This window comes from Myxocyprinus asiaticus, chromosome 33 (genome assembly GCF_019703515.2).
Source record: "Myxocyprinus asiaticus isolate MX2 ecotype Aquarium Trade chromosome 33, UBuf_Myxa_2, whole genome shotgun sequence".
In the NCBI taxonomy this organism is placed as follows: Eukaryota; Metazoa; Chordata; class Actinopteri; order Cypriniformes; family Catostomidae; genus Myxocyprinus; species Myxocyprinus asiaticus.
In genome coordinates, this window is record NC_059376.1 from 5,658,402 (window position 1) to 5,674,290 (window position 15,889).

The 15,889-nt window shown below is 43.7% G+C and overlaps 2 protein-coding genes across 2 annotated transcripts in view; one reads left to right on the forward strand and one right to left on the reverse strand.

Annotated features, from left to right (window-relative positions):
• The window catches only part of ogg1 (8-oxoguanine DNA glycosylase), a 29,464-nt gene extending 14,354 nt beyond the window's left edge, over window positions 1-15,110 (reverse strand). The window contains 3 exon segments of the mRNA XM_051670174.1: window positions 2,026-2,384; window positions 14,201-14,374; window positions 14,633-15,110. Coding sequence (XP_051526134.1) covers window positions 2,026-2,384; window positions 14,201-14,310 — 469 coding nt within the window. The 5' untranslated portion in view covers window positions 14,311-14,374; window positions 14,633-15,110.
• A 286-nt stretch (window positions 15,111-15,396) lies between these two features.
• qars1 (glutaminyl-tRNA synthetase 1) overlaps window positions 15,397-15,889 on the forward strand; it is a 47,966-nt gene continuing 47,473 nt past the window's right edge. The window contains exon 1 of the mRNA XM_051670151.1: window positions 15,397-15,562. Coding sequence (XP_051526111.1) covers window positions 15,452-15,562 — 111 coding nt within the window. The 5' untranslated portion in view covers window positions 15,397-15,451. The remainder of the gene's footprint in view (window positions 15,563-15,889) is intronic.

Here is a 15,889-nt window from a genome sequence, read left to right on the forward strand (position 1 = left end):
AGGGATTTGCTCTCATTCAGACACAAGGCTATCAGTGAGGTCAGGAACTGATGTTGGTCGATGGGGCCTGACTTACAGTTGCTGTTCCAGTTCACCCCAAAAGTGATCAATGGGGTTCAGGTCTGGGCTTTGTGCAGGCCAGTCAATTTCTTCCACGCCAGACACAGTAAACCATTTCTTCATGGACCTCACTTTGTTCAAAGGGGCATTGTCTTGCTGGAACAGAAAAGGGCTATCCCCAAACAGCTGCCACAAATTTGGAAGCACACAAAGCCCAAGCCATTACATAAACATTATTAAGATTTTTCTTTACTGGATTTAATGGAGTAACCAAATTAGTTAATTAGAAGTGGGTGTCCACAAACTTTTGGCCATATAGTGTATACTGGATAACAAGCCAAAAAAAAAAAAAATCAAAAACATATTTTGTTGCAGTGTATAATGGGGCGAAGACTACCTCTCTCACCTTTCTGTTCACTTCAATCCATCTTTAACTCACAAAAAAACTCTCTCTCTTTTATTAATAAAGCTGCGTATTGCCAATTCTCTTCACGATAAGAAATGCACAGTGACATATGATTCAATAAGTCACGAGCCATCACGTTATAATCTAGCAGCAGCAAGAGTGCGCACTCAAGGGATGAGCGTCCCCGCGACAGAGTGTGCCTCAACCGGGTGCAGTTTCAATCTCTCCCCCTTAGATTGGGATGCTTTGCGCAACTCATAGAAGAGGCGCTGACCGCACAGAGAAATGCCAGTTTTGGAGTTTGTAATTATTTACATGACCTGCTTCCTTATTATTTGAACTTTAATAAAGCTAAAACGCATTAAATATAACTGCATTTAAGATGTAACGCCAGGGTGTTTCCTTTAAAGACGCTCGACACTCAAGTTTTGCTTCGGCTTCGCTTATTCCACAACGAGAGCAGTGCTGCTCTCGCTCATCATCATTAGAATTTAATGTGATCCCATGTTACGTTAAATGAGATCAAACGACTATTTGACAACGAAAATTTTTGTCGACAATTTGTTGTCAACGTTGTCGATAACGTCGATGCAATCTCATGTTCTTCTCTTAGTTGAGACATCTAGGATAATCACACAAACGCAACATTGTGAGTAAACAACAGATACAAATACAGATCTAAACCAAAACCAACAAGCTTCTGTATAGCGTTCCTCCTACTCAGTTGTAAACAACACTGCTCTTCCGGGTGTGTTGCACGTGCGTCAGTTCTCGCATGTCTCACATGCCAACGCGATTACGTCACACGTGCATACTGCTGCTGACCAGGCGATGATTTAGAGTTAAAAAGTACTTAAATATTGAACTTTTTTGCACCAAAATTGATCGCGTCGCTTTAGAAGACATTAATTTAACCCACTTATGTCCTATGGATGACGTTTATACTGACTGTCTGTGATTTTTGGAGCTTCAAAAGTCGGATCATCATCTACATTAATTTTAAGGACCCACCGAGCTAAGATATTTTTCTATTTTTCGGTCACTGTTAAGCTCCAGAAAAATATGCAAAATTTGCCGGAAGTAAAGACTGTCAATGCATAATGACTTTTGGTTTTGAAAATTTTGATTTGTGCATAAGGAGAAGAAACTGCACACAAACTAACACTGGTTATCTCATGTATCATAAACAGTGCAGATTTGAATGTGCAGAAGTGTGAATAAGATTCATATTGTGAATGTATTTTGCATTAGGAAAGATGTGTTGAATTGCAAGATTTTTAGTTCATATCAGTTAACGTAATTTTGGTCTGTTCCTCACACAAGGCTGTCATATGGCTTCAGAAGACTAGGAAAATAGTGCATGAGACAGCACCAGTCACCTTTCACTATCATTACATAATTACAAGATTACTGCTTTTTTTGTGGGTTAGACAACTTGATTATACCCACCCCTATTTAGTACATTCATCAAAACATCTTTTTGTGCGCCACAGAAGGAAGAAAGTCATTCATTTTTTAAACAACAAGAAGGTGTGCTATCCCTTGAATCAGACATCTACCTCTGAAGATATTAGCTGTATGTTTAAAGTGGGGGTCCGCTGCGCTCCAGTCCCTATAGAGGTCCCCTAATTTAACACCCAACTGGAAAAAGTCCTTCAGAAGTTCCTCATCTTTGTTGTCAAGCTCTGGCATCACTGTGCACGATCCTGCCTCTTCCTGCTTTATTTCAATTATTCCTTTCGATCTCTTCCCTGATAACTGCAGCTCCCCTTCTACCTTACGTTTGCGTCCATGTTCTGCTTCTTGGTCTCCCTGATGACTGTACACATAGTACCATAACATATCCTCTGTTTGAGTCAGTGTCCACACTCTCCCCCGCATCACTCCTGTCCAGTGTCCATCTGAAGTCTCACGCCATCTGAATGTATGGACAAAATTGTTCTAAATGAATGGGGTCATATCATGAAAAATCAAACCAAAGTCTCTTCCAAGGCAAGTCAGTCCACTAAGTAGCCATCTTGGAAACCCTCCCAGGGAGCTATTTTCAATTAATACAAGATCTCCAAAATGACTGGTCAAGATTACAATCAAATAAAATATAAAAAATTCAGCAGTAAAATCTGACAAAAATTGTATCATAAATTCTTTAGCTCAGATCAAGTGAAAAACACTATTCCAGGCTGGTCCAGCTAATGAGCATTCTCGAGTTGACTGACAGCGCGATGGGAGAAAGGTGCCATCCATTGTTCCTGGCAGGGTACTCAGCTTTACAGGCTCCATATGGTTAGGATTAGGGTGGGGGCAGGGTTAGGGCATCTGCTGCCTGCCAGGAACAAACTAAGGCACCAATGTACAATGGTTGCCATCCCAACCATTTACGGACACGTTGGAGAATTAATCATCATTGGCTAGTAAAAAGTAGACTTTTGACAACATGTAAGCGTAATGCAACTGAAAACTAAAAAAGATTAAGAAAACCGAGAAGGGGGCATCATCATATATAATCATATATATGATTTCATGCAATATAGTATGCAAGATTGTACATTTTTTCGTATTTTACTTTTGATCCTTTTAATCACATTTTTGCTTGAGTACAAATGTACAGATTTCACATTCTATCAATTTATATGATGTCATGAATTTGCATTTTTAATAATGATACAAGCTGTTGTCACTGTTTGGAATTTCATGCAAATTGAAAGATTGGAACCTAATGAAAATAGAATTAATAATTATATTATAAAAATAACAATTTAAGTCAAAACTACTTTGAAAAAATAAAAATAAATTTTTACCAATCAATCAGCATTATTGTTGTATAAATGGACACTATCGTTCATTTTTGTTGAAGATATTCAAACGTACAGTGTTATTATGAAAGATAAATAGCATTAAATAAAGAAAAATATAAAGGAGTGTATTCTAAACCTTTTAACCTTTCCATTGTGGATGACAGACAAACAACATCTCTTTTAAAGCGAAAATAAGGCTCTGACATCATATATTTACACTTGTGCTAGTCTTCTAGTGAGGACCACCTAAAATGTCCTCACTAGTGGGTTTTCAAAAAGTTTCACTATATAGTTTAACTATATTAGTGAGGACATTTTCAAAAATTTGGCACTCACAAATATAGTGAAACCTGTACACACACACACACACACACACACACACACAAACATACATAAACTTGTTTTTATATTACTGTGGGAACTCTCCATAGATTTCCATGCATTATATGGATTTTACACAGATCTAAAAATCATTTCTAACCCCTAACCCCAGGGGCATAGATCCTGGGGGGAGGTAACCCCCCCCCCCAATAATCAAAACAAGCAAGTACAACCCCCCCCCCATTATTTAAACCATGATCAATGGAAACATGCAAATGCTTCACGCTGCAACCCCCCAATTTTCAAGCCAAATCTATGCCCTTGCCTAAACCTACCCCTAAACCTAACCCTCACAGAAAACTTTTGGCATTTTTACATTTTCAAAAAAACATTGTTTAGCATGTTTAATAAGCCATTTCCCTCTTGGGGACATTTGGTCCCCACAATGTAGTATAAACATGTATACAAACATACTCACACCGCCATTACATGAATGCTCCGTGTGGCAGCGGGGGCGTGGTCGAGCGCCCGTCCGGAGAGAGAGAAAGCAGTAAGGGCATTTACACCTGAGCTAAATTATGTCTAACACCTGTCTCTAATTCCAGTGAGTGTGGGGAGAGTGGCATATAAACAGCCACGCTACCGCCAGAAGGAGAGAGATCGAGTCAGAACACAAGCTTGGTGTGTCTGCTGTCAAAGAGGACTGATTCACTGTGTGGCCGTGAGGCCTGATCATTATTTTAGTTTGATTTACGGTGTGGCCGTGGAGTCCGTGTTTTGTTTAAATAAAGTAACGTATTGAAGAGAACCTGTGTTCCGGGCCCTCCTTCCTTGAACATTTCACACTGGTGCCGAAACATGGGAAAACTGAATTATGCCCCATGGAGTCCTCCCAGTTGGCCGAGATCCTCCAGTCCCTCGCCAGTCTGCATCAGTTCAACCAGCAATCCCTGCTTGAGCTACACCAAGACCAGGAACGTCGATTCTTCGAGATCCTGCGAGCTCAAGCAGAGAACCGGCACGTGATCCGGAGCCTCCTCGGCCAGAGGAGAGAGCGAGCCGTGACCCTGGACCACCGCAGCCAACTGCCTCCCCCCACACTTCTGAAGATGGGGGCGGAAGACGATGCCGAGGCCTTCCTGGACTTATTTGAGAGAACATCTGGGGCTGGCCGCGTGACCAGTGGGCGGCCAGGCTCCTCCCACTTCTGTCCGGGGAAGCCCAGCTTGCTGCCCAACAGTTGCCGGCGGCTAATCTCCTGGCCTATGACGACTTGAAAAAGTCTATCCTGCAGCGGGTGGGTCGTAGCCTGGAACAGTATCACAAGCTGTTCTGGTCCTTGAAGCTGGGGAAGACCGACCGCCCGTTTGCTTTCTCCCAACAGCTCCAAGACGCATGCCGGAAACGGCTGCTGGCAGGGAATCATGACATCGGGGGAGTGATCGACCAGGTGGTACTAGAGCAGCTGATTCATCGACTGCCCCAGGGGACAGCGGAATGGGTCCAGTGCCACCGCCCGGCATCGCTGGAGGAAGCTTTCCAGCTTGCGGAGGACCATTTGGTGGCGTACCCGAGGGCGGAAGAGCCCTCCTCTCTCTCTCTTTATCTTCCCCCTCCCCCTGTGTGTTCCTCTCATCCCTATCACTCTGCTCTCTCCCCAGAGCCCGTTCCGCCCCGCGGAGCTCTGCCACCAAGGCCAGTTCCCCACGCGAGGAGGTGGACGCCGCCCCCTACCTCTACAGTGCCCCACCGCTCTCTCCCTCAGGTGGAAGTGCCCGCCGACGCAGGTGCGGGCGTGACATCTTGGCCGGTCTGCTGGGGTTGCGGGGATCCAGGGAACTTCCTGGATCAATGCCCTGTGATGGAGCTGGGGATGGTGGTCCGGATTCCCGACACCCCGCAGGCTGCCTCCGACCGGGACGGAGCGTACCGGATACAGGTAAGAATCAAGGGGGGTACTTGCCAAGCATTGGTGGTCACAGATTGTAATCAAACCATGGTCCATCAATGCTTGGTTCAACGCGAGGCACTGGGCACCGCTAAAACGGTGAGGGTGAGGTGTGTGCATGGGGATATTCACAAATACCCTATGGTGACCCTGGTGATTAAATTTCGGGGAACAAAACAGAGTGGAGGCTGCGGTTAGTTCCCGCCTCACCCATCCGCTGATTTTGGGGACTAATTGGCCTGAATTCTGAAACATATTAAAGGGAATATGCGTGGATGGGTCCTGGACGAAAGTGTGGAGATGTGAAGTGTGCGATGCTCCGGCGGGGGAGGCGGAGCAGGGGCCGTCTTCGTCAGCTCCATGTCAAGACGACATGAGGGGGGAGAGGCTGCGGCCCCTCCCGTCCTCAGGGGATTTCCTGAAGGGGATTTCCCTTTGGAGCAGTCACGAGACGAAACACTCAAGCACGCCTTCGACCAAGTGTGAGTGATTGATGGTCAACCACTCCGGCCGAGTGTTGCACTTTCATATCCCTATTTTATGATTATAAACGAGCGGTATAGAGTGATGCAGGACACTCAAACAAGATAAGATACAACCCAGCTCTTAATACCACGGAGCTGCCGGGAAATGGTGTTCCAGGCTCACTGTAATCCAATGGCGGGACATCTAGGGGAACGGAAGACACTGAATCGCTTAATAGCCCGTTTTTATTGGCCGGGCATTGGTGGCGATGTCTGCAGGTGGTGTGCGGCATGCCATGAATGTCAGCTAGTGAATCCACCAGCCACCGCAAAAGCATCATTGCGCCCCCTTCCACTGATCGAGGTCCCCTTTGAGAGAATTGTAATAGACCTCGTCGGGCCATTAGAGCGGTCAGCACGCAGACATCGCTTTGTATTAGTCCTAGTGGACTATGCAACATGATATCTGGAAGCAGTGCCTCTGCGCAGCATCTCAGCATGTAGTGTTGCAGAGGCACTCTTCAAGATAATTTCCCGTGTGGGGATTCCGAAAGAAATCCTCACCGATCAGGGCACAACTTTTATGTCACGGACACTACGCGAGCTTTACGAATTATTGGGCATTAAGGCGATACCACCCGCAGACAGATGGCCTGGTGGAGCGATTTAATAAAACCCTTAAGAACATGATTCGTAAGTTCATGCACGAGGATGCTAGGAATTGGGATAAATGGCTTGACCCCCTGTTATTTGCAGTACGAGAGGTCCAGCAAGCCTCCACTGGATTTTCCCAGTTCAAGCTGCTGTATGGACGGCGCCCGCACGGGGTGCTTGACGTCATCTGCGAAGCTTGGGAGGAGGGACCTTCAGATAGCAAGAATGAAATTCAGTACTTTCTTGATCTTAGAGCAAAACTCCACACCTTGGGGCAACTAACACAGGAGAATTTGCTTCAACTCAAGAATGACAGAGCCGACTGTATAACAGGGGAGCTCGGCTGCGGGAATTTGCACTGAGGGATAAGATACTTGTATTACTACCCACATCAAGCTCCAAATTACTTATAAGTAACTTAATAAGTGGCAAGGACCCTTTGAGGTCACACGACGAGTGGGGGATCTCGATTATGAGGTAAAGCGAACTGATAGAGGGGGCGCACGTCAAATATATCACCTCAACCTCCTGAAATTATGGAGGGAGGCGGTCCCTGTGATGTTGGCTACGGTAGTTCCAGAGAGGGCAGAGCTCGGGCCGGAGGTGAATATAAAACCTAATCATAACACCCCGGTCACTTGCGGAGACCACCTCTCACCGTATCAGCTCACAGGGGTTGCCAAATTACAACAAGAATTTGCAGACGTGTTCTCCCCTCTACCGGGCCGTACGAACCTCATCCAGCACCACATCGAGACCGAACCGGGAGTGGTGGTAAGTAGCCTACCCTATCGATTGTCCAAACACAAAAATAAAATAGTTCAGGAAGAATTGGATGCAATGCTTGATATGGGGGTAATAGAGGAATTCCACAGCAATTGGTCCAGCCCGGTTGTTCTAGTGCCTTAGAGCGACGGGTTGGTACGGTTGTGTGGATTATAGAAAAGTCAACGCGGTGTCTAAATTTAATGCAACCCGATGCCCCGCGTTGATGAGTTGCTCGATCGGTTAGGTACTGCTCGATTTTATTCGACATTGGATTTGACAAAGGGTTATTGGCAGATCCCCTTGACACCAATTTCACGCAAAAAAACTGTCTTCTCCACGCCGTTTGGATTGCACAAATTTGTGATGCTTCCATTCGGTTTGTTTGGGGCCCCGGCTATGTTTCAGCATCTCATGGACCGTATCCTCAGACCGCATGCAGCTTACGCCACTGCCTATCTAGATGACATTATCATTTACGGTAATGATTGGCAGCGGCATATGCAGCATCTGAGGGCAGTCCTGAGATGCGGCGGGTGGGACTCACAGCAAACCCCAAGTAGTACACGATTGGGCGGGTGAATGTACAGTATCTGGGGTTCCACTTGGGTCATGGGCATGTGCGTCTCCAAGTTAACAAGACTGCAGCGATTGCGACCTGCCTGCGACCCAAGACCAAAAGGGGGGTGAGACAGTTCCTGGGGCTGGCTGGCTATTACAGGAGGTTTGTGCCTAATTATTCAGACCTCACCAGCCCGCTGACTGATCTCGCTAAAAAGGGGGCTCCAGACCCGGTCCAGTGGACAGAGCAGTGCCAACAGGCGTTCATGAAAATTAAATCCGCACTTTGCGGGGGGCCACTTTTGCATGCACCTCTCTCCCTTTCCTATTACAGACGGATGCTTCAGACAGAGGACTGGGGGCCATACTCTCGCTGGTGGTGGAGGGGGAGAAGTGCCCGGTGCTATACATCAGCCGCAAGCTCTCCTTGAGGGAGACCAAGTGCAGCACTGTAGAAAAGGAGTGTCTGGCCATCAAGTGGGCGGTCCTCACCCTCCGGTACTACCTGCTGGGGCGGGCCTTCACCCTCTGCTCAGACCACGCCCCACTCCAATGTCTCCGCCGCATTAAGGATACCAACGTGCGGATCACCCGGTGGTATCTGGCTCTCCAGCCCTTTAAATTCAAGGTGGTCCACAGACCGGGGGCGCAGATGGCTGTTGCGAATTCCTTTCCAGAAATGGGGGGGGTGGGGGGGGAGTGGTAGGCAGGCCGGATGGCTCCCCGGCCTGAGTCGGGCGGTGGGGATATGTGGCAGCGGGGGCGTGGTCGAGCGCTCGTCCGAAGAGAGAGAAAGCGGTAAGGGTGCTTACACCTGAGCTAAATTATGTCTAACACCTGTCTCTAATTCCAGTGAGAGTGGGGAGAGTGGCATATAAACAGCCACGCCACTGCCAGAAGGAGAGAGAGAACGAGTCAGAACACAAGCTTGGTGTGTCTGCTGTCAAAGAGGACTGATTCACTGTGTGGCCGTGAGGCCTGATCATTATTTTAGTTTGATTTACGGTGTGGCCGTGGTGCCCGTGTTTTGTTTAAAGTAACGTAACGTATTGGAGAGAACCTGTGTTCCGGGCCCTCCTTCCTTGAACGTTTCACACTCCGTTTCTAATTTCGTGATTTCCGTGTGTGGTTCACGTAGCCTATAACAGGCTTTCATTTGATCTGATCTGGATGCATAATGTTATTTGTGCAAGACTTTTCTCTGTGTTTAATTACAACTGGCTTCAACAAGTGTGTGTGTGTGTGTGTGTGTGTGTGTGTATATATAAGAATAGATTATATAAAAATGTAATATGTGATTGACGAACGGGTAAGGAATCTTTACTTATATATAATCTTTATTTATTATACTGTATGTGTGTGTGTATATATATATATATATATATATATATATATATATATATATATATGCATGTATATTATTCTAAAAAATAACTTAAGAAGTTGGGATTCACTGTCAACATACAATAATATGAAAGAGGAATGGACTGACTTTCCTGTCATCAACGGCTGCAGCAGTGCACATGTTTAACCTTACCTGTGCTGTACTTTTGTTTGTAAATCTAACATCTTGGAATGTCTGGTATTCACACTTTGTGGTCATGCACTTTTGATGATGAATATGATATAATTTGTGGATGTTCTGTAGGCAGGTTCCTAACTAGACAAGGAATAACAGCTTGGTGTCAAGGCTCTGGATATATAGGTTTTATGCATATAGCCTATGGGGTCGGCAACCTATGGCATGCGTGCCAGCATTAGCAGGCGGAGGGGTTATCATTGGCACGCCAGCAACACGAGAGAGAACTAGACTTTTTTTTTTTATATGAAAGTCCACACCTGCAATCCAATGAACATCTTGATGTAATCCTCATGATCACGCAGCATGTTTTCATGAGCTGAATGGGAGGCTAAATAAAAAGTAAAAATGTGAAGAGACTACAGTATACCCAACAGACTCGTGCAGCGCGTGCCATCCATTCGCTTCACTTTCGGTTAATCGCGCCCGCTTTGCTTCGGTCAGGCTGTGCGGATGACAGCCTACATTCCGTTTTTCATTTGTTTCTTTTTGCTTTCAGAACAACATGTAATGTAATAAGGAAAAGACAACTATTAATCATTTCCAGCCCAGCATACAGGTACACCCTCATTAAACCATAGTCACACACAAAATTACATTCAATGATTAAAAGAGAAAACATAAACCAGGCCCGGCTCCAGCAATTTGTTGTAAGATGGGCCATGTGAAGAGGGGGGGGAGGGAGGATTTACACCCCATACACTCCAACTTCTATCTATCTATCTACATACATCCTTAAACTTAACTTTCAAACTTTAAGCTTTTAAAAATATTGGCCAGGCTTTCTCAAGCCAACATAATGTTTGTCTTGAACTTTTTTAATCTATTTTTTTTTCTTTTTTTTTCCTGTTTTTAATATTATTTTATTGTCCTCTATTACAGATTTTGTAACAATTTAGTAACTGTATATTTTAGCACAACAGGTGCAGGTCCGAGTATTGATATCACTACTATAATATTTACAACATTAGCTTTCTGCTTCTTTTAGAAAATTCAGTCACAAACTCATCCATGTCCAGTTCATGTTTTACTGATTTTTCATGAGCTAAAAGTACAAGATTTTCTTTCCTCACATGAAGCAATAGAAACGCCCATGACCTGGGCAGACACATACAGTTTATGAAGACCTGGAAATGCATCTTTGTATTCCTGCATGAGTTTGCAAACAGCCGAACAGTCAGCATCAGTTGGAAGCTTTTTGGTCAGCACTGGTCTGGCAACAAGAATTTCGCTATGCAGCTCACTTTTTGCAACCCCTGCAAGACTACAGAAAGGCTCAAGCAGCTGAATGTCAAGAAATTTGTTGGATTTTGGCATCAAACATGAGAGGGCTTGCATCAGCTCTAAATTCTTTATGGAAAACCTGTTTTCGATCTCTGATACAGCTGTATCAACGTTTAACATCTGTCACCTTAGAGCTTCAGTGGAACATTCAGAGCCTGACTGCCCTTCTTGCCCTATAGGTGATAAAATGACAGAGTCAGCATAGAAGGGATTAATAGTCCTTAGATGTTTTGGTGAGGGCTCATCAGTAGACATGCCAGTGCATTACGGCTGCAATTTACTGCTGAGATTTCTCAGTGCACTAAGAGATACCTGCAGTACTTCAGCTTCACTGCACAAATTAACATGGTGAGACTGTAGGATGGCATTGGCTGGTTTCAAAATGGCAAGAAGATGAATCAGAAATTTGCCAACTTAAAAAGAAAATGGCATCACTTCAGCTGAGAGAGAAGCCCAGAAGCTTCTTTTGCAAGGTCAACCGAGGCATTGTCATCATCGGAAACCTTGGAAAGAATGTCAAGAATGACTTCCTCGTTCTCCACAACACATTTGGTAACTTCAAAATGACACATTGTATGAGACAAGTGTCTTAATATTTCGGTTGTGATGTAAACTGCATCAAGCTGCTGTAGTTCTAACAAGCCAATGAGATGTTCCTCTGTGTGCAATGGTGTGCCAAAGCGGATTACAACAGACAAATTTTCAATGTTGCACCGATCCCTAGTGCCATCACTTTTTAAACTGAATGCGGCTGAATCAGTAGTGTCATATTTCTGTTTTATTTTTTTCAGAACCATGGATGCCAAAATTTCAATCACTTCATTCTGGATGGTTTTGGAAGTGTACTTTGCATTTTCTGGGATACTTGACGTAATGTCAGCAAGGTATTTATCTTTTTCCAACGTGTATTTAAACAGCTTGGCAAAAAGCCCTGCAGCTATGCAGTCCTCCTCATTATCAAATGTTTCCCTATCGCCACGTAGTGGAAGCTCATTGACTGCTAAAAATTTCACAACACCTGCCACACTTTTTATGTAATATGGATTCTTTTCTATCTGTTGGGGGCTGAGTAAACATGCTACAGTCTCCCTGACACCTGTCGGTGGCGAAATTCTGCCCATGCGGTTGGGCTTGTAAATGAGCCTGGCTACAAACATGTTTTTGAAGACCGCGGTCGTGATCTAATGCGGCTTTCCAGTTTCTAAAACCTGTCAAAACGAAAGTATCCTTCTCGGAGAAAGCAACACCAAATACTCAACATGGAAAACAAAAGCATGCATTGCGCTCTACAGTATATTCAAGCCATGGTCATGACTGATACCAAGCGGCTGAAAAACATCTCACCCTCCCTCCGAGAAGAGTTCGGGGGTATGATTTCAGAGCCGGCTGATGAGGATTTGCCTTGTTTAAATCGTTTGGGACAGAATTGCTGCATTTTTGTGTAGGTGTAATTGTGTTTTTGACACCATCCGAAGATGCCGTTGAACTTGACCCAACTATTTCTCTGACCTCGTTGTTGCAAATGGAAGAGGTGGTAGCTGCGTCCTGGTGAGCAAAAGTGCTTTTCTTTTGTCCTTTCAGAATAAAAAAATCTGTGCATGCTGTGCTTTGTTTAATGTACAAGTGTTTAGTAATATGTTCACGGACTGTTAAAATGACAGTATCGTTATTCATATTGCTTTGTCATTCAGCACGTTTGTTAATGGCAAAGGTAGCGAGGTGAATGAGGCTAAGGCTATTGTTTCGACAGCCTACACTTAAAAAAAGAAAATCTGGATCTGAATTGAACATCGCACCAATTTTGTGATTGGTCGTTATGGGGGGGGTGGGCCAAGCTCCTGATTGAGTGGGCCAGGCCCCCCCACCCCACATAGTGGGGTTCAAAAGTCTGAGTCGATTCAAAATATAAATTAAACATGGAAATAAAGTTTTAGGATTTTGCAGGTGCGATTCACTGAAAAGTGCTAAATTGTTGATCGGCTATTCGTCTTGTGATGTGCGAATGGCTTGCACGTGCAGCGCAAGTCTCAAGTGTTTAGTCTCCCATTCAGCTGATGAAAACATGCTTGCTGTGTCTCGTTTGGAAGGATGTGTCCTCCGGAGGTCGCATTTGTCGGCCGCATACGTCATCGAGGCTGTCTCGTTTCAGAAAAGAGAGTAGGACACTTCGAATGCAGCCTTCGAATGCGACCATCTTTCACGGGAATTCGGAGGATGCATAAGGTGTATCCTTCGTGGGCACTCATAACCCACAATTCTTTGCTTCAACGGAAATGTCTAAAACAATTATGCCAATTTGCCCGTAAATATTATGTTCAAACGCAAGGAATGTTAATTCCAAAGTTGAAGTACCTCAGTAGATGGGTGCGGAGTATATAATATGTATAATTATATTAATATATAATTAAAATAAAGTATTAGACTAAAAGTACACCTGTAAAATCTATTTTCTTTTCTCTTTACATCATTAATATCTCTCCTAAAATGTACCTCATACATTCCCTTCCAGAGGGACTTTCTCATTCAAAGCGCTCGCGCTTGTTAAAGATTGCCGTGATATCATAGCAACCATGTTATGTTCCGTTTGTCCTACGAAGGCCATCTCGTTTAAACGAGACTTGTTTAAAGGAGGACACTCGGTATACTGCAGCCTTCAAAGGACACGTCCTATCTAGCATGCAGCCTTCCAAACGAGACACAGCCGCTGTGAGATAATGCGGAAGGATTACATCAAGATGTAGACTGGAATGCAGGTCAGGCGCGAAAACCTACATATAAATAAAATAGTCTGCTCCTCTCTTGCTGTTGCTTGTGTGCTAGTGATTACCCCTCTGCATGATTTTGAAAAATGTATGACATAAAATAAGAAACATTTAAGATTCCACCCAATTTCGAGATCAGTAATCAAATAAGCAAATTTGTGACATTAACTGTTAACTCATTTTGTACAAAAGCACAGGTTTTCTTTAATGAAACCCTTTTACATGCATGATCATGATTATATAATAATCATCGGGTTTTGCACAAATTTTTCACTAAAACTGTTATGCTGATAATATAATTTGTAATGAAAATAAACATTTAAATTAGGAAAAGTGAAAAATATAAATATTTGTATATGTATATATTTGTAAGTGTACATTTTAATATCTATCCCATGTTTAATGATGCATCATACATGGATGTCTCTGGGCTAAGCACCGGCTGACCCTAGAACCGCGCCGCCCCTTACGGTACTTATTTTATATCCAAAGATGTTGGCAATTAATCAAAGACGTCATTTAAATTTTTTTTATTTACGTTTACACTACGTCTTAAATGTACAGTAACAAACGCAGACTATAACAGAAGTATTCATTTTACCGGAAGGTCTGTCCACATCCCAGTGTGAAGTCCAGCCGAAGCTCTGACCGCGGGCAAGACAGTGACCGCCACGCCGTACAGCCCGCAGAAAGTAGAGCATGGTGTGACATGATGCGCCTCCGTTCCTTACACCACGAGGATAAATGCAGTCAGATCATACAAGATTATTGTAATCTATGGATTAAAAAGAGCAAAAGTGAAACTGAAATGTGGTCAATTTATCTTACAAAGAGACTCATCAGACACACTTTGCCAGTAATCATTATTGCATGCTGCAAGTTCCTATACTACAGAAGCACATACATGGTTCTATATATTCACAATTTTATTTACAAACATGAGTGAAACCCCCCCCCAGCACCAACGCCGTGGTGTAATCCATTAAGCAGCAAAATGCTAAACAACTACTTGAGAAGTAATGTAATCTTTCACCAAGAGGCGCTCAGCAGATCAGAAAGCCAAATCCTTCCTTGAGCAGCGTTCAAATATTATCACGCGACATTTTTATCTTTCTGAAAAGATGTGCACTCCAAAAAGTAACATCTTTTAAATATATCATCTCAAATGTTTGCTAAGTTGAAACGCGCCCCTGCAATCTCTAAAAAACGAGTTTTACAAATCCTTCATCAGTAATCACTAAACAATCCCTTTTGAATATCTGTGGAGTTTACTAAGGTAAAATTGCTGTTTTTCGAAGAGAAGTCACGGACAATTTTGCGACAAGTAGGCGTCAGTTTTCGATTTTCCCCATTCATTTGTATGGTATCGGCAAACGGTGATTTTGTCGTAATACGCTAGTTTCACTCTCTCCTATGATAGAGCCGCGGAGGTTATTATTTTATAATTAAAAGAATCTGGTGCCATTCTACCATCTTGTGTGTTTTTTTAATCTGAGGTATTGTAATAATTTTCACGGAGTTTAACCGGACATAAGGAAACGATTCCTTAGTGACTTCGGGAGTTTTTTTTCTTACTATGGCCGTGATCTGTTGATTTACATCCAAACTCACAAACCCTCTATAAAAGGCTCAGTTAAAGCCTTTTTGAGATTTTAAAGCTATCTACATTTGATCAATTTTTAAATTCACATAATCTCTGCTGCGCATCGATGAAGAATGTGATTGGAGGACGAATTCGAAGTTCCAAATCAGATTGGAGGAATGGTTCACTAAACAAATCTGATTGGTGAACTCATTCAAAGTTCTTACAGAGCTGGCGGAAGTGCAACGCGGCTTGTGTGCAGCAGGAGAAATGGCGGACGCGGTGTCTCTCTTCATGTCAATTGGTCTTAGTGAGCAGAAAGCGAAGGAAACATTGAAAAATGAAGCACTCTCCTCAACTCTCAAGAAAGCCATCGATCAGGTACAACCATAATTTAATGAAGAATAATATGCATGTGATTATATCCCTAGTGGAAAATCCAGCTTAAACGTGTAGCTGTGTTTTGAAACATGGTAGCTGGGTTCTAGCTGGTCTTTAGCTGGTCATTAGCTGGTCCAAGGTTGGAGACCATCTTAGACCAGCTACCAGCTTGTCATACTAGCTCAAGGTGGTCAAGTTTGTTTTTGGAACATGGAAGCTGGTCGACCAGCTCATGACCAACTTGGACCAGCTAAGAACCAGCTTGAACCAGCTACCATGTTCCAAAACATAGCTAACAGCTTAAGCTGAATTTGCTCTAAATTAACG